Source organism: Hylobates moloch, unplaced genomic scaffold (assembly GCF_009828535.3).
Source record: "Hylobates moloch isolate HMO894 unplaced genomic scaffold, HMol_V3 SCAFFOLD_11, whole genome shotgun sequence".
NCBI classification, from domain to species: domain Eukaryota; kingdom Metazoa; phylum Chordata; class Mammalia; order Primates; family Hylobatidae; genus Hylobates; species Hylobates moloch.
Genome location: NW_026652286.1, coordinates 56,178,093 through 56,200,598, shown reverse-complemented (window position 1 = coordinate 56,200,598; position 22,506 = coordinate 56,178,093). Strand labels below are relative to the sequence as shown.

The 22,506-nt window shown below is 36.3% G+C and overlaps 1 protein-coding gene across 17 annotated transcripts in view; it reads left to right on the top strand.

The window, feature by feature from the left end:
• DLG2 (discs large MAGUK scaffold protein 2) overlaps positions 1–22,506 on the top strand; it is a 2,210,459-nt gene that overhangs the window by 1,669,580 nt on the left and 518,373 nt on the right. For all 17 annotated transcript variants that reach the window (XM_032167965.2, XM_032167963.2, XM_032167975.2 and 14 more), the window contains 2 exons: positions 8,472–8,616; positions 10,922–11,060. In XM_032167965.2, coding sequence (XP_032023856.1) covers positions 8,472–8,616; positions 10,922–11,060 — 284 coding nt within the window. The remainder of the gene's footprint in view (positions 1–8,471; positions 8,617–10,921; positions 11,061–22,506) is intronic.

Below are 22,506 nucleotides of genomic sequence, written 5' to 3'. Positions count from 1 at the left end.
ATAACTAGTAAATTGTGAAATTGGATTCAGACATAGATTTTGATGTCCTAAAGTTAAATTCCTTTCACTGGTTTTGTCAACATCTCTGATTCTTGATTTTGGTTACACATTTGAATCTCAAGATAAGCTCTTGAACACTATGAATACCCAGTCCTCAGTCAACCCTGAATAATCAAATCAGGATTTCTGGGGTAGGGATCATGCTTCATTTTATTTTATTTTTTCTAGGTTTTCCAAAGGATTTTAATGTGCAGCCGGGTTAAGAACCACCATCCTACCTTGATCTAACCACATCCTAGCCCATTCTGCTGCTACCACTGCATCTCCTAAGGACAACTTTGGTGGTAGTGCTCATTCTATCAAGCCAGTAGAGTATAATTTAGCAATTTCCTGCAGTTGGCTGAAAAAAATTTAGAACAGTTCACTCTCAAAATTCTGTCCCCTGAGGTTAAAGTCACTTCTGAAACAACAGGATAAATCCTGGACAACTGTTTCTTGAACTCTCCTCTAATTTATCTCAAATGTAATAAGTTGTAATACAGCGTAATTGCAATGACATATTTTATTTAAGGGTTAGAACCTCCTATTGCATTCTTTTTTATTTTGCTTATACTCAGTGTAATAGCCCTCTTTATAGAATTTGCTCTATAAGTATCATGTTGCTGTCATTTTTAAATTATCTTAATGGCACACTCCATCAGTAAAACACAAAAGGTTGCCACTAATATATTTCTCTATTCTAAATTACATATATATCACTATGCTAATATATTGTTTACATTTTAAAACATATGAAAATGGAAATAGAAATATAAATATCAATGTAATTAATATTAATAGAAATGCAAATGTTTTCCTCTTGTACCCAGTGGATTGCCCTAGGGTTCATATCATACTGTCCATTTTGGTGACCTCTGCTAGAGAAGAAATTTGAGTAAATCAAAATAATCACTCTTGCTTGCTCTCTCTCTTTATATGGAGTAAAAGGTTAAGAAATGAATTAATGATTAATGAAGGAAGAATAAAATCACAATGATGGAGCTTTGACTGGGTACCTTATAAACTAATATGATCTGGTGCTAAGATTCTGTACCAGCTTTTCATCCTTATATCCTGTGCCTGGCACAGAGTGAGTATCCAATAAATGTGTATTGTTGCTTGAATGACCTTCATTCTTATTGCTTTACTCTCCGACTCAACACAAATGTAAAATAGAATGCAACACAAATGCTTCATTCTTTCTATAAAATAGGGAATTTTGATTGCTTTTCCTTTGGTGTTCTGCAATCATTCTTTTAAAACTTAGCTTACTACCTTAACACTTATTAAGTGCCAACTATTTCTATTGCATCAGCTAGGGGAATAGAGATGAATATGATCTAATCAATTGCCCTTGAGAAGATCGTTCTTGGAGGTGAGAAGAGGGACTGTAGGAATAAGTGTTTCACAATATAGGGAGTGATAATTTCCACATAAAGAGCCCTGAACAGCAGCAGGATCAACAAAGCATGATGTCTGATTATGGCTGTTTGATTTCTATTTGTATGCTACTTTATATCATACAGAGTCTTTTCAACTTCGTGGTATCATTCTTTTCTCATAAACACAAATTAACAAATAAGTATAATTCCCATTTTACATGTAAGAAAATGAATTCTTAGTAAATATGTTAACTGACTTAAATTCATGAAACTAGGAATTAAAACCAGATCCGATCTGATTCTACATTCAAAATTACTCTCACTGTATCAAGTTGCCTTCACTTCTAGAAACAGTAAGGTTTAACATATGACTATTATTTCTAGTAAATTTAAGTCTATTCATTGGGCTTGAGAAATTAACTTTCTTTTTTCCCATTCCGATTTTCATTACTAATGAGATGCTGCTATGTGTGTCTCATAATGACACCACTGTACTTAGCTTCTGTTCTTTCTTAAAATTTTTGTTCTTGCTCATTTAGAGTTAATTTTGCTCTAACTATAACATACGTATTCATTTCTGAAAAGATGAAAAACAAGAAAATATTTATTATCCAAAGATAACCATTACTAACATGCCTTTTATTTATTGATAGTTATTATTTTGAATACATTTTATTATAATAGTTAATTTCAGAGTACTATGGAGATTTTAATCCTTGGTTTATGCATATTTATTTTCATAGCATTGGCATTACTACATTGGATTGGTCTGCTTTTTGATTTATCTTACAACCTAATGATCAGCCACTTTGTTTCCTTTTTAAAAGTTAACTTTAGAGTTTTCTTACCAATGATTCTAGAGTTCCACATTTCCTTGTACTATGCCTTAGGTAACCTTAATGTCTGTAATCACCTCCCAGTTCATCCCACCATACTGATATTCCTGCAAGAACATGGAAAGGTCAGTATCTTGCCGTCTCTATATTGCTCATTCCTCTTTATTATCATATTCTCATGCCCCCACACCTCCCACCTTTGTATTATTACATTTATGTTTGCTTACACACATTTGAATTCCCACAAAACTTGCCATGTCTCCTTGCAAGTCTCCTGGCACCTCTTCCTTCAGCTGGTTTGCCTTCCTTTGTCTGCATCATGTTCAAATTCAGTGCTCCCTCTTCTGTTTGAGAGAATGAGTCATCTCACCTCCAGCCTGTCTTTCTTGGCCTCAGTCCTCTTTCCTATTAGCAAACACACAGCCAGGCTGCACATATGTCCCCCTCTGTGTAGTGCACCCCACAGAGAGCACTTCAATCAAACTCACATGATTTTTTTCCTTGAAACCAGGCCAGTTGCTCAGTGTTCACCATTATAGGCAGATATTTGATGCAAATGAAAAAAAAAAAAAGAATAAAAAGGACAATGGCAAACAATGACAAGAGCAACTAGCCAATCAGTGTAATGTCCCTTCTCACTGCATACAATCAGCTCCAGCTGTAGGCCCTTTATCTTGAGAGTTCATAGGATAATGCACACACATAATTAACCCAAACAAACTCACTTTTGTGGAAAACATTTTGAAGACTTCAGCACAAAAGAGCACTTTTTGGTCCAAATCCGGTACTATTCTGAATTTTTAAAAAGACCACACAGAAGCTTCATCAGCAGCACCCTAATTAAACTCATCAGTTCACAGATGTTTATAAGAAAATGATCAGCAAAAATTTTCACCAAGAAATCCTGCTTAGAGATGATAATAGTATTAGTGATAAGAGCTAACGTTAAGAACTGTATTGTGCCTGTCACTTTATATAGGCCAACACATTTAAATCAATAGCCTTTTGAAGCAGTAACTGCTATCATTCCTGTTTTGCAGATGTCAAAACTAAAGCTTACAAGGTTAACCAAGTCTCCCCAAATCACACAGCTAGGAAGCACCAGGGTCTAAGCTTCAGTATGCACGACTCAAAAGCATGTGCTTTTAATCACTACATTCTGTTGCCGATATCATAATACCACCTGTTCTGTGACTGAAATCTATGTAAATTTTTCAATATTTCAGTCACCAAATAGAAACTGAGTGAACTACCACTATTTTAAACTAATATTATTATTCTCCCCAATATCCTCTTTCCCCATTTCTCACCACTACCTTTCCCTCAACTTCTGCTTTATGGTCTAAAAATTTTCCTAGTGCTCTGAAGACTCTGTTAGCAAAGTCACTCTATGAAAATGTTGTTGAAGGTAATATTTTCTGGATCATTTCACTGCCCACCTTAAAAATGGCAAAAGGTGCAATTTAATAAGCACTGACCACATTTCTCTTTCACTGATAATCTAATGAGCTGTGTACTTTCCATACTCTGGGGAGAGAGACAATCAGCCCTTGTCAGAAACAGAGCTTTGCTGTCACTTATAATCTAATCCAGTTAGTTTCTAGCCTTTGGTTTTTATTTTTAATTATTATTGACTTCTCATTCCCCCTGTGTTATGCCACCAGATGCTGTTTCTCTTCTGTTCTCTCAGTATAGATGTTTCTGTGGGCCATAGTCACAGTATTAAAAGCTGCCTTAGGCAATCTTTTTTTTTTTTTAGAGGAAACACCCACTTTCATATACATTTTAAACCATAGAACATCACATGTAAATATTCGTTATCGGCCAGGTGCGGTGGCTCACGCCTGTAATCCCAGCACTTTGGGAGGCTGAGGTGGGTGAATCACCTGAGGTCAGGAGTTTGAGGCCAGCCTGGCCAACATGGTGAAACCCTGTCTCTACTAAAAATACAAAATTAGCTGGCAGTGGTGGCGCATGCCTGTAATCCCAGCTACTCAGGAGGCTGAGGCAGGAGAATTGCTTGAACCCGGGAGGCAGAGGTTGCAGTGAGCCAAGATCATACCATTGCACTCCAGCCCGGGCAACAAGAGCAAAACTCCGTCTCCAAAAAATAAAAAGAATAAAAAATGAATCATTATCTAGGCACAAGTGGTAACGGCCCTAAAATAAATGATTAATCAAATGTATAAGAAAGTTTTGAAGAGACAGTGAGATCAGTGAGATATATTAAGCTGCTTTCCATTTTACTTATTTATTTTTTGACTGGTCAGTGTATTAGGATGATGCAATATACTATTACCACTGGATTAAGCAGGAAATATAATGATTCCTCAAGCTTTTATAATACTTTAGAATTTATTCTACTTTTATATGTAAACTCGGAAAGAAACCCTGTTCTCCTAAAGGGAGAAAGAACAGGTGATATGAGCCCTAGCTTTTAATGAATCAACATACAAATATAATCTCATTTTCATCTCGTAAGGAGGCTTGTGATCCAACTAATGGCTTTGACAATTGGAGGCAGTGTGACCTCTTTGTTGCAAGTTAATCTCTTTAAAAAACAGTTTTTCTCATCTGTAAAATTTGCCTGATTAATAGTATCTACCTGCTGGAGCTATTCGGATGATAAGTAATATGATTCATGTCAAAATATATGACATAGTACTCCTAAAATATATGACATGCAAGTATTAAATAAACATTAGTTATTATCGTTTTGTTATTTCTGTATTATTAAGGGCTGCCATTATCAACTTTGTTCTCTATACCTGAAGTTTCTCTACATTCTCCCTCTTCGCATGAGTCTATTCTTCTATCCATTCATTCCACAAACAATTGTGTGTTATTAATGTGGGTTTCATGAAAGCAAGGACCCGTCTATCTGGAAGAAGTAGTATAGCTGAGTGGTTAACAACATGGTTTCTGGAGCCAAACTGTCTAGCTTTGAATTCTGCCTCTGACACTTACCAGATCAATGACTTGGGGCAAGTTTCTTAACCTCTTGGAGACACACTTTTCTCATTTGTAAAATAAAGTAATTATAATAGCTACCTCATAAGTTATTGTGAAGGTTTGACTGTGTTAATATATGTAAAATACTTTAAAATAATGCCTGGCATGTAATATGGGCTATATGTGTTTGCTATGATTATTATCACTTTTATTATTTATCATGTCTCCAATATCTGGCCCAGAGTCTGACACATAACAGGTATGCAGTAAACATTTGATCAGTGAATAAACAAATGCCAGACACTGAAATGAAAAAAAGATTTAAGGGAACATCCCTTATCTGGAACAGAAATGTGAGAGGTGCTGGAGAAGCTTACGGCTTAATGGAGAACTCACAGCCAGCATTCAAACCCATCAGTCAGGTTCAATTCTCTCCAGTTCCACAGTCCCTAACCTGGGCTACATCACCAAGGATAAACTAGCACATGGAACTTACATAGCAACATGGAGCAAATAATAAAGATTACGAGTAGTAGTGCTGCAAACTATGGTATAGCTAAAGTGCTAATTAGATAGAATAGATAATATGTACTATAGGAATTCAGTCCAATGCTTTTGGGACATTTATTTTAATTTTGCATTATACCAGTGGAAAGTGATTAAACAATTATGTCATTAAAGAAATGGTAGCCAAATAAATCCAAACATATATGGTCAACTAATTTTTGACAAAGAAAATAAGAGAACATGATGAAGAAAGGCTAGTCTTTTCAATAAGTGATACTGGGAAAATGGAATCGCCACATGCAAAAGAATGAAATTGGACTCTAATGCCATACACAAAAATCAGCTCAATTTGGCTAAAAGACCTAAACGTAAAACCTAAAACCATAAAATTTCTAGAAAAGAACATAGGGGAAAAGCTTCCTTGACCTTGGCATTGGCAATGTTGTTTTGGATATCACTTTAAAAGCTCAGGCTACAAAAGGAAAAATAAATAGGACTACATTAAACTCAAAATCTTCTGCAAAGCAAAGGAAACAATCAACAAAATGAAACAAATTGGGAAAAAAAATTGCAAACCATATATCTGATGATAGGTTAATAACCAAAATTTATAGAGAACTGATACAACTCAACAGTAGAAAAACAATTAACAGAATTTTAAAAATGTACAAAGGACATGAATAGCTATTTCTCCAAAGAAGATGCAAAAATGTCCAACAGGTATGCAAAAAGGTGTTTAATATCACTAATCATCAAGGAAATGTCAATCTAAACTGCCATGAGATATCACTTCACTACTGTTAGGATGGCTATTATCAAAAAGATGAGAATAACAAATGTCAGTGAGGATGTGGAGAAAAGGGAGCACTTGTACACTATTGACTGGGATGTAGACTGGTGTAGCCATTATGGAAAACAGTATGCAGGCTCCTAAATAAATTAAAAATAGATTTACCATGTTACCCAGCAATCTCTGGTCTTGTTATATACCCAAAGAAGATGAAATCACCACCTTGTAAAGATATCTGCCCTCCCATGTTCAACACAGCATTATTTGCAATAGCCAAGATATGGCAACAACTGTCAGTGGATAAAAGGATAAAGAAAATATGGTATATATGCACAATGAAATATTCAGCCTTAAAAAATGGGAGATCCTGCCATTTACCCACAACATGGATAGACTTGGAGGACATTATGCTAAATGAAGTAAGCCAGAACAGAAGGAACAATATTGCATGATCTCACTTACATGTGGAATCTTAAAAAATAAAAGTCAAATATACAGAGATAGAGGATAAAACAGTGGTTACAGGGGGAGGTGGGAAATGGGGAGATATAGGTGAAAGGATAAAAATTAGCAGATATGTAGGATGAACAAGTCTAGAGGTCTAATGTGTAACATAAAGACTGTAGTTAATAAAATTTATTATATTAGGAATTTTGTGAAATAAGTAGATTTTAGCTGCTCTTGTCACACAAAATTGTAACTGTGATGATGGATATGTTAATTTACTTCACTATAGTAACCATTTTATTATCTATACGTGTGACATAACATCATGCTGTGAACCTGAAATATACACAATAAAATTTATTTTTTTTAATAGTAGCCAGATACGGATAACCTAGGTATTTGAAATACTTCCTGAATTAATGTTTATTCTAATTTCCTCAAAGTTTAAGTCTTTTTAGAGAGATTCTCTTAAAATCATTTCAGAGAAGTGGTGCAGAGACCCACTGTAATGCCACTGCCATGAAGTCAGTGTATCATTTGTATCACAGGCTTTTCCATGCAATAAAGAAAGAGGCATTTCTGTTAACACAATGACAATAGGGTACCCTTGAACTTGCTCACCTGAAAAGACATGTGTTCCGAATAGACTCATATTAAATGACATTTTGATGAGAACCATTTTAAAGTGAAAAAATCAAGGTTTGGCGAAGCTATAAGGAAATGAGGGCTCTCATATAGTGCTAGTATGAGAGTAAACCATTTCATCTTTCCAGAGGGAAACAGGCACTTTCACACTAGATATCAAAGGCCCTGATAATGTTTATATAGTTTGGTCCAGTAGTTTCACTTGTATGGGTAAATCTATATCAAAGAAATATTATCAGAGTTGTGCACAAATATAGAAAAAGGATTATTGCAACATTATTTATAGTTGTAAAAAATTAGAAGCAAACTAAACATGCACTAGTAAGAAACTGGTTAGATCATTATACTGTAGTCATGCAACATAATGCTCTACAGAAAACAAAAGTCATCTTGTTAAACTACATTGCTGCTACAAACAGCTAGTCACTCTAGGTTTAAAAAGCAGGTTCCAAAACAATGTGTATAATAAAGTCAAAATTGTTTAAGGAAATATATCTAAGTAGGGAGATTATGAATGATTTTTATTTTCTTCTTTTTTTAAGTTTTCTTCCACTAATATGTGTTACTTTTGTATCATAGAAACTATAGCATAACAAAAAAGGCATTTGACTCCTTATTTTCCTTTCCACAAATACTATCCTGAATTCCATTATAGTATATCACTTCCTCATTTAAAAGAAGGCAGAAGCAACCTTATTTTATAGCATCAATGATTGTACTTATCTGCTTTGACTAATGCACTAATTCATCTGTTCTGTCAAGGATACTGGACAGTAATTATCACAATTTATAATTCCAAGAATCTTCTTGCCTGAATATTTTTCTTCTGCTCCATAGATTTAACTCTAATATTGATCTTTTTCACCCTTTCAGGTAAACAACTACAGTTTAGAAGAAGTAACACATGAAGAGGCAGTAGCAATATTAAAGAACACATCAGAGGTAGTTTATTTAAAAGTTGGCAAACCCACTACCATTTATATGACTGATCCTTATGGTCCACCTGATATTACTCACTGTAAGTACCGTTGTCATCTTCAAATAGCGTGCCAGACTTGCAGAACTGGAATTCTGTAAAACTATTGACAAAGTGTTCTACTTGTACCTTCCCTCTTGGTTAACTTCTGGAAATACTTCAGAGGGAGTATCCTAAACTCCACTCCTATGTTGCCTTGCAGGCCCTTACCTACTGTTTGAAGATGGGATATCCTAATGAGTTGGCATGCCCACCATTATGGAAAGCCTTAATGTTGAGGACAGTGTGATTAGAGTAGTGTATGGGCAACACATTTTGAAAGGCTATTTCTCAAGCTCCTAAAGCATGATCACTCTCATGCCATCATATTATTTCTTCCAACTTCAGATCTCTGTAGTAGTAGATTAGAAAAGAGAGACTGGCAAATAGACCAGAGGTAGCTCTATGATTCTTCCTGAAAAAGGGGACCTTGCAATTGAATGGCGAAATTATGATCCTCAATCACCATCACATAGCTTTTACTTTACTTGAATTTGTTATATTGGCAAGAAAGCTGGAGAAAATTAGCAGTCACTATGGCAATAGAGGTGAGCTGGAAGTGGGACTTCTGCAGCAAAAACTAACAACTAATGAGACACTATGCTGGGGTCCTCAAAAAGTCCACTGTTGCATAAGCCTCATATGTTCTCCTCTTCTTAATAGGTCAACACGAATCTTAACTAAGTTTCTGTCTTTGAAGACTAGATTTAGAAGCAAGTTACTTTGTTACGTAAATGTAAGGGACAGTTGTGTCAACAGTAGTAAGCTTGCTCATTCTGAAATGTTGAGAGTCCATTTGTGAGACTGGAAACTTGGAACATCTTCAGAACTGGCCATTAATTAGTACTATGTTCTCAAGCAAATTGTTCAGCTTCTCTCAGATTTACATGTTTCTCCTGAGAGAAATGTGTTGATTAATTTTATTTCCTGCCCATTGCATTAGCTATTGCTTTTCTTAATGATGATTCTGAAACAACTTACCTCCAAAATATGTATGTTTTCAAGCTGGCAGTAAGTTGAGATCAGACTTACCTTAGAATATGAAAGAGTTTTAACTTTCAGAGTTTTTCAAACTGGAAGAATACAGCAAAATCAGCCCTGATAGTCTGTGAGCCACTTCATGCAGGGCATATAAGGTCAATGTCAAAGAGAGAAAAAAGAGAAAACCAATCTAATAAACCTAAGAAATATGTATTGAGTAATTTCAGTATGTACAAAGCACATTGTAAGGTAATATGTGGGATGCAGAGGAGATAGAATCATGGCCTTCAAAGAGCTTTGTTGGGAGGAAGGCTAACTCAGATATATAAATAGAAGCAATATTTGGCAGAAGAAGAGGTACGTATATGCCATGGGAGAGGTAAATATAAATGTTATTTGGGAACTCAAAGAAAAGAGATATATCATCTGTCTTTGGAACATCAGAAAAATATGCATAGGATGGCATTTCAGTTGCATCTTCAGAATGAGATTTCAACATCTGAGATGGGTTAGGTAGGAGATGCAAATTATAGGTAGATAGTACAGTGGAACAAAGGTATAGATGTCAGGAAGCACAGGCTATGTTTGAGGATGATAGGATATGTGTTGGGGGATATTAAAATTGATTGATCTTGCAAGAATGGCAAAGGGGAGAGTTTATGCTATATTAAATACATAACGACAATGGAGAACATTTAAGTAAGAGAATAGTGTGGTCAAGCTGAATTTCAGGAGGTTTTACCTCATCTCAACATATAAAATGGATTTGAGGAGAGAGAAAGGAGCAAGAGACCCAGTTAGGAGGTGTTTTCAGTCACCTAAAAGGGAGATACATTAGGAAGGAGGAATGAAAAAGAAAGGCCAGAGTTCTTGGCCTTTGTGGGATGGGAATAGAGTATATTTTGGGAGAAAGTCTCATAGGAGAACCTGATCCTTAGGAGGCTTTTGCTCTCAATGATTGGATATTAATTATGTGAAAACAATGTGAGCTCTGAAATTAGAAAGCTAACATTTTATTTCAATAGAAAATTAATCATTGTTCAGAAAATATGTGTGCTGGATCTCTTCTCCAGTTCTTCTCTTCACCAAATTAGACTAACTGGCATTACAGACTTAACTATTATTAAGTCTTTCCTATCCTAAAGGTCACCATGTGCTCCTATATATTAAATGCAAATAAACTACAACTCCCACCTCTTGGAGGGCAAGAAAATCCTTGGCATGCAGCAAAGCCTTTCTGTTTTTAATACATTTTCCTGAAGTATAGCATGATACATTGAATCACCCACATAACAGGTTTCTTTTCTCTTTTTCCCCCACCTCTTAGCTTATTCTCCACCAATGGAAAACCATCTACTCTCTGGCAACAATGGCACTTTAGAATATAAAACCTCCCTGCCACCCATCTCTCCAGGAAGGTACTCACCAATTCCAAAGCACATGCTTGTTGACGACGACTACACCAGGTCAGATATGCCTGCTGGTTAATTGGATTTGTTCTTATTACCAGAAAGAAATCACATTTGCCTAACATGTCAGGTGTTGTTTTGGATGCTAACTAAAGCTTCTGAGTCCCATTCAACATTATTGTAGTTTTGCCTCAAGTGCATTGCAACTGTGTCATTTTCCTCTGATAGGCAGCAAAATCACAAAATATTTGTGAATAAATAGTAAGATACACTTATACATCACTTTGCCATTTATTAAGACTTTCTATATCTGATCTCATTTAAGCTTTACAGCCATGCTGTAAGATAAGTATTAATACTTGAGAAGAGAAGATAGTGCTGAGATTCAAAAGGAAGGAAGTAGCATGCCAATATTATATATTTGGTTAGTGGAATTCAGTGGGTAGATGAATGATAAAGAAATGTAAATGTAAAAACGTTTTGTCTTTAACTGGTCATTACATTTGGCAAAGGAATACACAGATGATCAAGGAACAAAAATTTCCCCCAAACTCCCTCCAGAGTGACCTGTCCCGGGGTACCCAAGGTGACGACCTGGCATAAACCTTTCATACCTTCTCCATGTTCTTACAAACATATACAAATGTATTTTCAGATATACGTGGGGCCTGACATTATTTTTACAAAATAAGTTTATATTTTACACATTGTTCCACAACTTTTCTCTATGAACAATACTTTTATCAAAAATGAGATTACATATACATATGTGTGCTTAATTTCGATATGTGTTTGTGTGTAAAGAATGATAGATGGGTTGTTTTGGTTTTATACCCTGCCTGTCTAACTGAAGTCATTTGTCAGCCTTTCAAAAAGTAGAGACTTTCTGCCAGTTAGCTTTCCTCACTGGTATATGTGCATGCTTTGATCTTTCCGTTCTTTGGTATATCTTTTTAAATGATTAAGCATTTTCCATTTATTTTGCAATATCAGGTTTGCTGAAGTAGCTCTTTATATCTTTAGCCAAGGAATGGAATGTTTGGATGCTGAAAATGTGCATCCATGGTGTAAATCAAATACAAGCTTCTTCCTATGCGGAAATGTCTGATCTCTATGCTCTTACTTAAAATGATGGCTGCAGCAAAGATAATCCTCATGGCTCTCTAAGGAATTCTGTAAATACAGGCACCTTTATCCACCAGAGTGATGATCTCTTTGCTCTCATCCTATTACTAATATTTGATATGATTTTAATTTAGAAATGTCACTTTATGTTACTAGGCCCCACAGAGAATTAACATCTATTCAAGCCCCTTCGTAATCCAGACCCTCTGCTAGCTGTTTTTATACACTATCCATTTAATCCTCTGAAAAACACACAGAAAAAGGCTTTCATCTCCATTTTAGAGATGTAGAAATTGAAGTTCAAAGAGGTTATGGAACTTGCTTATGGTCACATAGCTTTTATTAATAAGTAGAAAAACAGAGTGCCTTAACAGCTTTAAAATCCTAGCTAAGAGAAAACGTTTTAATTTTCTAATATTGAAAATGAAAACCAATTCATATAAAACTATGTTCATCATAGAAATACGTGGCTAGAAAGGGACCTCACAACTAGAACATAGTTGAAACCTACCTCTACCACTGACCGTGTGACCCTGGGCAAGTCATTTAACCTCTGCAAGCTTCAGTTTTCTCTTCTGTACAAGGGAATAGAAAGTGAGTCTATCTCAGTAGGTTGTTGTAAAGATTAAGTGAGCTAATGAATGCAAAGAACTTAGAACGGTGCCTGGCACATTATAAGTACTCAATGAATGTTATCTATTTACAGTAACTATACTTACTATAATCTTAATCTACTTCAGATGTCTCATGAAATATTTTTACAGTACACATGAGATATGCCTCAATATCTTAGATCCTGCCCCTGCCTCCTCTCCTGTTCCCCTAGAGGACAGTCTCACTAATATTTCCCTACAAAATCAGAATGGTTGGTGCCTGGCAAACTGTTAAAGTAAATTATATTAGTTCACACACATAAACATACACATACACACCCCTCCACCACTCTCTTACCATTGTCGGTGTTCTCTCCTAGGTGCTTCCCACTGTAGGCATTACCATGGGTCTCAGAGGTATTTGCTCAGAGGCAGATTCACTTTCTCATTCATAAATATTAATTGAATACTTCCTATAAGACATTGGGTGCTGCACTAGAGATGCACAATTGAATAAGAAATAGCATCTAAGAACTATCCAACTGAGGCAAAAAAATATTTGTAAATCAATGGATTCCCCAATGCCTGTTCCCTAATTTATGCAGACCCCCCTCCATGAAGTTTTCCACAGAGCCTAATTTATTAATCTTTTTCAAAATCTTGACATGATATATTTTGTAATCAAAATGCCCTTTGTTTTGTAAAAGAATTATGCAATTATTTATTATGTTTTTACTTAGAAGAGAAAAATTGGCGACTTTTTGTTAGTTTTCATTTTTTAAATGTTAAATATCTGTAAAATTCAAAAGTCTGAGAATTACTAACAGAAACAAGCAAGCAAAACTAGGGTCGGTTCTCTAAAGTGCCCTTATGTAGCACTAGCAGAGTTCCCTAACACCGCAAGAGACACTTAGGAAATATTGCTAAATGAATATGAGTTTTACATGAATGCCATAAGAATAATCTATGGCATCAAAGAAAGTTTTAAAGAGGATATGACTCTAATTAGCACTTGAAAACTGTGTAGGCATTGGTCAGAGAGTCAAGAGATGAGGAAGGGCATTTGTGGTAGTGGGATAGATTGTGTAGACTCACAGAAGAATGTGAAATAGAATAAAATGAAAGCAAGAATTAGAGCTTGAAATATAAGACTCACAGAGGAAAATGGTACCTACCTTTGCATCATCTTTATATTCCTGTTCCTTCTCTCCTACGCAACCTAGCTGTAAGATTATAGAGTAATAAAAACAAAAGGATCATTACTATTCACCATTAATAATAAGTGCTGTAATATATATTATTGCTCCTATATTATTTATATGATATTCTTATTCTTGATTTTTATAGATTAAAAAATTCTGAGAGAGGTTAAGTAATTGCCTCATAGCATACAGCAATCAAATAGAATCAAAATTTGAATTCAGGCCTGTCTGTTTTCAAAGGCCCCATCCCTGCATCCCTGGTTGGTAGTGCTCATCCTACCACTTACTACCTAGATAACTCTGAACAAGTCAATTCATCTCTATGAGTCTTGATTTTCTCATCCATAGATTCGCTATAAAGGATCTTCTAATTTCCTCATGGAATTGTGAAGTTTTAATATGTTAACATGTACGAATGTTGTCATTTTTGGAAGGCTCTGTAAATTATTATTCTAAGTTCATTTAGCTGCTTATGTTTGCGACCTACTTTGTATTTTCCTAAAATAGTAAATCAAGAAAATAAATCTCTAATATTGGAACTTGGGCCAGTAGGGAAACATGTCTGTGAAATGGGAACTTTCCCATAACCTATAAAATCACATCAAATTGGAAAACTTTTGTTCCATGTATTCATATCTTAATCTTTTGTGATAAATGTTTCTCTATTTTCCTGATTTATAGTCACATTTGTTATGGATGTACAGTAGGAATTTTAAAGCAATTTTGATTCAAATAATTCTACAATAACCTAGGTAGATTTTTTAATCTATTTCTATTAAAGAAATGTACACCTGCATAAACTGAGAAGTTTTATTTTTCCATGAATTTAGAAGAAAAGACACAAATAAAAAAAGTTTTGGATACAATCTCTTAGCAGCATGCTTGCTGAGTCCCTGTAAATCAGCATTCATTGTGATGTAGATATCTGGTTTTCAATTTTTGGAAAACAAAGCTATTACAACAATACTGAGATTGTTTTTGTCTCAGGCATTATAGACTGTCAGAATAGAAAGGGCCATAAATAAATATAGAGTCTAATTTCCCTTTTTTGGATGGGGTAGGGACACAGGGCCCACAGTGATTTGTTGGCTTTCCCCGGTCCAGTATTTGTAAGTAGTACAATCAGATTTAGAGCCCACGTATATATGTGCACTATTTTTTTGGCTGGAGTAAGAAAGTAGCAATTATGAAAAACTATATTCAATCAAGGATTACCTGGTAACAGTGTCTATTTTGTACATTACCTGTAACTATGGGTTCCATCTTTACTGGGTCAAGTTTTCCCTAGTTACTCAGAAGAGAGGCAAACCACACATGATCACTATCTGGCTGAAAATACTTAGGATATGCAAACAGTACTAAAATGAAACTAAAAAGATGGGTAATGCAAAGTAAACTGCTCTTTCAAGATGTAGGGACCTAATTTCCTAAGTTATGAATGTGATAAATAGCATTATGAAACCCAGGGACCTAAATTATAACTGTAAGAGATGTATTTCTCAGTGTTAGAAACCAAGTTCACCTAGCTGTGAATTTAGTGTGTCTTTCTGGCTGCCTCTACATATTGGTCCCTCACATCATTTAGTTCATTAAAAAGCATAATATAAATAAAGCCTCAATAAAGATTTCTTGTCTACAGACACTTTAAAAGAACTGCCCCAAACTGTAACTCTAATATTCACCAGTTTGACTCCGTCACTTACTGAACAGACATAATCTCATCAGTCTGGAGTCCACGTCTACTCTATTGTCTCCAAATTATAGAACACTAGCTTACTAGCCATGTCATCTAATATATATTCAAGTTGCCTTTTCTCCTTCATTCATTCAGTTATTTGCTCATTCAGTGAATATTCAGCTTCTACCCATGTCAAGCACAGTTATTAGCAACAAAGTCACAATGGTGAACAAACTGGTCAAGGTGCTTGCCCTCATGGAATTTACATTTTAGTATATTGAATAAGAGATGTATAAATAAATGCATTAAGTTCAGTTAGTGCTAAGAGCTATAAAGAAAGTAAAATAGGATAATGTTATGGGCAGTGATTGGGGAAAAGAACAAGATGAAGTAGGATAACCAGGGACTGCCTCTCTCAGGAGATAGCATATGGACTGAGACCTGAATAAAAAGTAGAAAGTGGTAATTAAGGATCAGAGAAATAGCATTCCAAGGAAAGGGAATAGCAAAGCGAAAGTCACTGAGGCAGGAATAAGTTTAGTGTGTTCCAGCAACATAAAGAAGTCCAGTTTGGCTAGAAAGAGATGAGGTAATGGGAGCAGGCAGAAAATTAGGTTAGATAAGGAAGCAGGAAGCAGAAGATGTAGGACTTTACAGGTAATGAGAAAGTGTAGGTCTAATTTTAAGTGCATTGAGAATTCATTGAAGAGTACTAATCAGGAAAACTGATCTGATTTATGTTTTTTTTAAAAAAAAAAAAAAGTTCTGGCTGCTGTGTGGAGTAGAGAAACCACTGAAAAAAAAAGAGGGAAAAGATTATGACGTCTGGGACTGAAGTGAGGGGTAGCAATGGAAGAGAAGAGGAATAGAGAGATCCGAGCTATATCTCAGAGCAAGGTTTATTCAGACTGGCTTATTCAGACTGTTTTGACTACTGACCATTTTTATAGTTTTTATTACCTATGGAGCAGTCTTTCAGGAACACATTTGTTCTTTGTTTCTTCTTGTTATTTGTTTCTTCTTGTTTTGTTATTTGTTTCTTCTCGTTTTGTTTTTCTTATCTCTTACTATTTGACTTTGTGGATTAGAACTGGTTAGAAGCCAGACCACTGTTTGTCGAATGTTTCTACTCACATGCCCTTAACTTAGAAAATAAACTTGTTGTCCTCAGGCTCTGAGGTAGAACATGAAGATTTCTGCCCAAGCATAAAACACATAAAATCTTGTATATTTTATCACAAAAGCTTGAGAATATTGTTTGCTTTAAAGTAAAAATATCCTTATTACAAACTACATTATTTTTCTTCCAAGTCTTAAAATGAAATCGACACACCAGAAAGGTTTTCTGAAGGTATTCGTAATCCCTGGCAAATACCACAAACCCCAAGGTACACTTAAGTACCCAAGTTTGAGAAACATTGAGCTAAGTTACACAAACTTGCCATTTATTAATTGTGTTTTATATAAACTGTCCCTTAATAATGGCTCAAGGTTTATGGTACCCATTAGAAACAAGCTCTTGAAGGATCAGACAACACCTCATCAGAGTACAGTACAAGCATGTTCTAGCCTCTCTTCTTTTTAGTTTACATTTAATGACTTAAAACCATTCCTGAATGAACTAGAAGTTTCTTCTTATACAGGAAAGAAATCTTTTCTTACATGCTTTTGATGCAGGATTTCTCTTGGCCCCTTCACTGGACTCGAGATAGGGGCACTCTTTCTCAACCCTGCCCACCGTGCTCAACCCTTTGTGGGAGGGAGCATGTGAGTGAGTGAGTGAGTGTGGGATCCAGCTGGTTGCTTCAGGCACTGGCACATGAGCAAGATCCAGATGGGGCCCATGGCCAGACCAGGCATGTCTCCTGGAGGGGAGCGTGGTGGCATCCAGGTGAGGGTGCCCGTAATCCTAAGCCCCAGAGAGGGTGTCACAGTACTCTTTTAGTTCTGCCATTTGCAGACAGCAGTATGTTAGCAGCTCAGTTGGCCCCTTGCCTCATGGAGGGGCGGCTGCCCTCCTCTGGTGATGGCAAGGTCTGGTATGACAGCCTTTCTGGGTACCTGCACTCAGTGGTCCCAAGATCTTGTCCAGCATCCACGAAGAATGAGGTCACACAGATGATTAAATGATAGTGAAGGCAGAGAATTTGACTGAGCGATGAAAACCTCTCTCAGCAGGGAGGGGAGCCAGAGAGGGGACAGGAAGAACAGGTCTTCTTCCCTGAAGTCAGGCTGTAGTCAGGGTTCTCTGGAGGAACAGAAATAATAGGATGGATGCATAAGAGGAGATGTATACATAAGGGGAGTTTATTAAGAAGTATTGACTCACATGATCACAAAGTGCAGTCCCACAATAGGCCATCTGCAAGCTGAGAGGCAAGGAAGCCAGTCCAAGTCCCAAAATCTCAAAAGCAGGGAAGCCAACAGTGCAGCCTTCAGTCTGCGGTCAAAGGTCCAAGAGTCCCAAAGCTGAAGAACTTGGATTCTGTTGCTTGAGGGCAGAAAGCACCCAGCACAGGAGAAAGATGTAGGCTGGAAGACCAAGCCAGTCTAGTCTTTCCATGTTCCTCTGCCTGCCTTTATCCTAGCTGCACTGGCAGCTGATTAGATGGTGTCCACTTCAGTTGAGGGAGGGTCTGCATCTCCCAGTTCACTAACTATTGGCTGAGTCTGGGGTCTTTATATGCGTAGGATGAGGGCAGGACAGGCCATAGGTAGTTTTGGAAAAGACAACATTTGATTGGTAAAAAGGCATTATCCAGAAAGAACCAATCGGGAGAGAGTGGGTGAACAGGAATAGAAGTTATCACTTTGGGCCGTGGGTTTTAGGCTGTTATTTTTGCTTGAAGGTGGGGTTTCACTGGTTACCCATCCCTATCTGCCTAGGCATTTGGCTGCCTCCTGTCACTATCACTTTTAGTCAAGTGTGGTGGAAAACAGCTAGAGTACCCCAAGCAGGCAACTGACCCTGCTTTAGAATTATAGTAGAATAACAGAGTGATTAGGTGTGTGGGTCCTGGAGCTACCCTGCTTAGGTTTGAATCACACCATTTCCTAGCTGTGTGACCTTGAGTCAGTTATGTAACTCCCCTTTGCCTCAGTTTTGTCACTTATAAAAGGGGCAAAATAATACTTTCTACCTCATACGTTTGTTGTGACAATAAACTGAGTTAGTACATGTAACATGCTTGGAAAAAATAAGTACCTGATAATTGTCTGCTGTTATTAATACTGTTGAAAAAACAAGGATTTTAAGATGAACTATGATACAAATAAAACCACTTTTTGGTAAATATCCTCTAATTATTTATGGAACTGTAGCCAACAATATTTTTCAGCTGCTCAAACATGTTGTAATCTATGTATATAGATTTTTCAACTTACTTATCTTGCAGAACACATTAGAATATCTTATTACAGAGAGTCATATAGTCTGACTGCTTTACTGAGAATCTTAATTTTTATGACTACAATGAATATCTAATACCAGCTGCAATGAAAATCTAATACAAAATTCAGTGGAACCAAATATTGTATAAACTAGTCTATCAGTTTCCCCTCTTGCTAAAATATGATTGTTTGATGGAAAATTTGTTGATTTTGCCCTTTTAAAAAATTCATAGTGACTCTCAATAGCTAACTCTAGGTAGCTTTTCCCTTAAAAAGTTCTGCAAAACATGACATCAGACTCCTTACAGACTTTACAAAGTTCATTATAAAACTTAACCAAATTAAAGATTCACGAACAAATGTCTCTGAGATTTTGTTTTGCTCTGTGTTGCATTTCTGATTTCTCCAACATAGAGACTGGTACTATAATGTATGTTTTGAAGTAAAGTATAGAAATGAAAGGGGAGAGTGAGACAAAACTAGTGAGACAGATAGATCGTTATGTGGAAGCCTCAAGGAGAGTTTTCTCTTTATTAATGTAAATAAACAATAAAGAGAAAACTTTAACCTCACAAAACTTTAAACCACTTATGTTTACTTATATAAACCATGAAGAATGATTCATAGAACTATCCTACTAGAATTAGGAGGCAGAGAGAGTGGGTACACTAATGGGGAATCTAACAAATCTTAATTCAAGGGGAACATTCAAATATATATTAGAAAACACGTTAAGCTGCTGTTTGCTTTCAAGGAAATAAATATTAGCAAAAATGCAATAGTAATGAGAAATTTAAAACTGTCTCCTATAGATAGTTACCATTTCCCATGTGCTTCATGAGTTAGCCAGACATAAACACATAACACTATGCTCTATAATTTTATGGAAATAGTTATTGCATAGATATAGCTATTGTTACTATACATGTAAAATTTGAATAATTATTTAATCAATGTTGCATTACATTTTTAATGGAGTAAGTGCATCCTTGCTTTCATTCTTTAGTTCATTGATGCAAAAAAGGATTGATGATAGGCAATTGAGAATTTTGGAGGGACCGCTGTAGAAGCCAACCATCAGTTGGTCCCTATCCTTTTACAAGGTAACCACTATCATGAACACAATGTGCAGCTTATTTCTGGCCGTAATCTGTATGACACTGAAAGAGGGTGTATACTGTGACTCAAGAAAACAGACACGGTCTCTTCTTCTAGGACTTTATTTTCATATTCATACATCCATAAGGTGATAATATAGGACAAGAAGATACCTGATTCCTAAATGCCCACAGATGTATACTTTAGCAATTGTCCATGACACTTTGCAATCCCTAGGTGATTTCCTGCCATCTCATATATCAGTGGTCCCCAACCTTTTTGGCACCGGGGACCACTTTCATGGAAGACAATTTTTCCATGGACAGGTGGCAGGGGCGGGATGGGTTTCCAGACGAAACTGTTTCACTGTTCCACCTCAGATCATCAGGCATTCAATTATCATAAAGAGCATGCAACCTAGATCGTTCGCATGTGCAGTTCACAATAGGGTTCGCTCCTTTGAGAATCTAATGCCAGGGGCTGATCTGACAGGAAGGGAAGCTCAGGCAGTAAAGCTCACAGCTCACCTCTTGCTGTGTGGCCAGTTCCTAACAGGCCATAGACCTGACCGATATTAGGGGTTGAGGACTCCTGTCCTATATCATTAGCTGCTGTGGGTGAGGTTACTATATTAATATTAGTAATTACCTGAACAAAATATAGGAAAATTGTGAGATACAATCATTGCATTCCAAGGACATTCTTACGACACTATCAATTTATAAATTTCGTAAGTTTTGGGTTATGTCGTTCATTTTTTGCTTCTAGGTAATTGTATTAATATAGATAATGGGGCAAACTATAACTGCATAAAAACACATCTTGAAAATACTGCTTCATATATTTCTCCAGATATTTTTTCCATCTTTATATCCATTTGCTTGTTATTACCTACTAATCTACCTTATAGCCCTCCTTAATTTTTTTCTTTCAATGTTTTATTTTTGTCTAATTTCATTTTCTCTGATTATAAAAGTAACATATATTTGTAGAAAAACTGTAAAATAAAAATATAAAGAAAAACTACGAAAATTACTATTTTTCCTACCACAGAGAGATAATCACTTGAAATATTTTCCTTTGAGTTTTTTCCATATCTGTATGTTTATTTATGTAATTTGGACCATACTATGTACAATGAGAGAGTTTTCGCTTTTTTTTTTTTTTGCTTTAACATTATATCCTGAGAATTTTCTAACGTTCTGAGTCTTCAAAAACATGTTTAGTAGCTGTATAATGGCCTATCGTATAACTGAACCATACTTTACATAATTACTTTCCTATTAATAGACATTTATTTTTAGGATTTTCTTATCATGCTTATACAATCTGTCTGCCTTCATCTCTCGATTATATATGCATTTAATATAAATGCCAAATTTCCACTGCCTAATCAGCATCTCACTTGGTTGTCTTATAAACATTGCATATTTAATATGTCCAAACACAAACTCTTGCTTTTTATTCCCAGTCTGCCATTCCATAGTCTCACTCTCTTTTTTTTGAGACAGGGTCTCACTCTTTCCCCCATGCTGGAGTTCATTGGTTTGATCTCAGTTCGCTGCAGCCTCACCCTCCTGGGGCTCAAGCAATTCTTCCACCTCAGCCTCCCAAGTAGTTGGGATAGCAGGCACATGCCACCATACTGAGCTAATTTTTGTATTTTTTGTAGAGACAGGTTTTCACCATGTTGGGCAGGCTAGTCTCAAACTCCCAAGCTCAAGCGATCCCCCTGCCTTGGCCTCCCTAAGTGCTGGGATTACAGGCATAATTGGATTACCACACCCAGCCTGTCTTCCTCTTCTTAATAAATGGCGGTTCTATGGGAGCTGTTGCTCAGGTCACAAACCTTGGGGTTTGCCTTCTCTTTTTTTCAACCTTTCATATTCTATATGTAGTCCATCAACAAATTCTATGGGTTTTACCTTCAAAATACATTCACAGTGTGCCACATTCCACTACCAGCACACTAGTCAATTCATACCATCTATCATTTGATTATTGCAATAGCTCCCTAAACAGCTTCCATTTCTGCCTTTGTTACTCATGCTGCACCAAACATTACTCTTTTAAATTCAGATCACGTCATCTGGAGTGAAATCTAAAGCCCTTGTTTATGAGGCTCTTTATGATTTGACTCCAGCTGGCTGCTCTGACCTCATCCCCCACCACTCCCTTCACTGATACTCAGACTTCCTTGCTACTTGATCACAGTGGGCATACTTTGCTTCAGGAAGTTTGTGCTTGCCACTCCTGCTGCCTTGAATGTTTTTCCCTTCCATGTCCACATATCCACATGGTTTGCTTCTCTTTCTTCAGCTCTCTGGTCAAAAGCCATTTTATCAGAGAAGCCATCTCAGACCCCAGATAAATATCACCCATCCATGATCACCCTTTTGTCCTGTATTCCCTTTTAT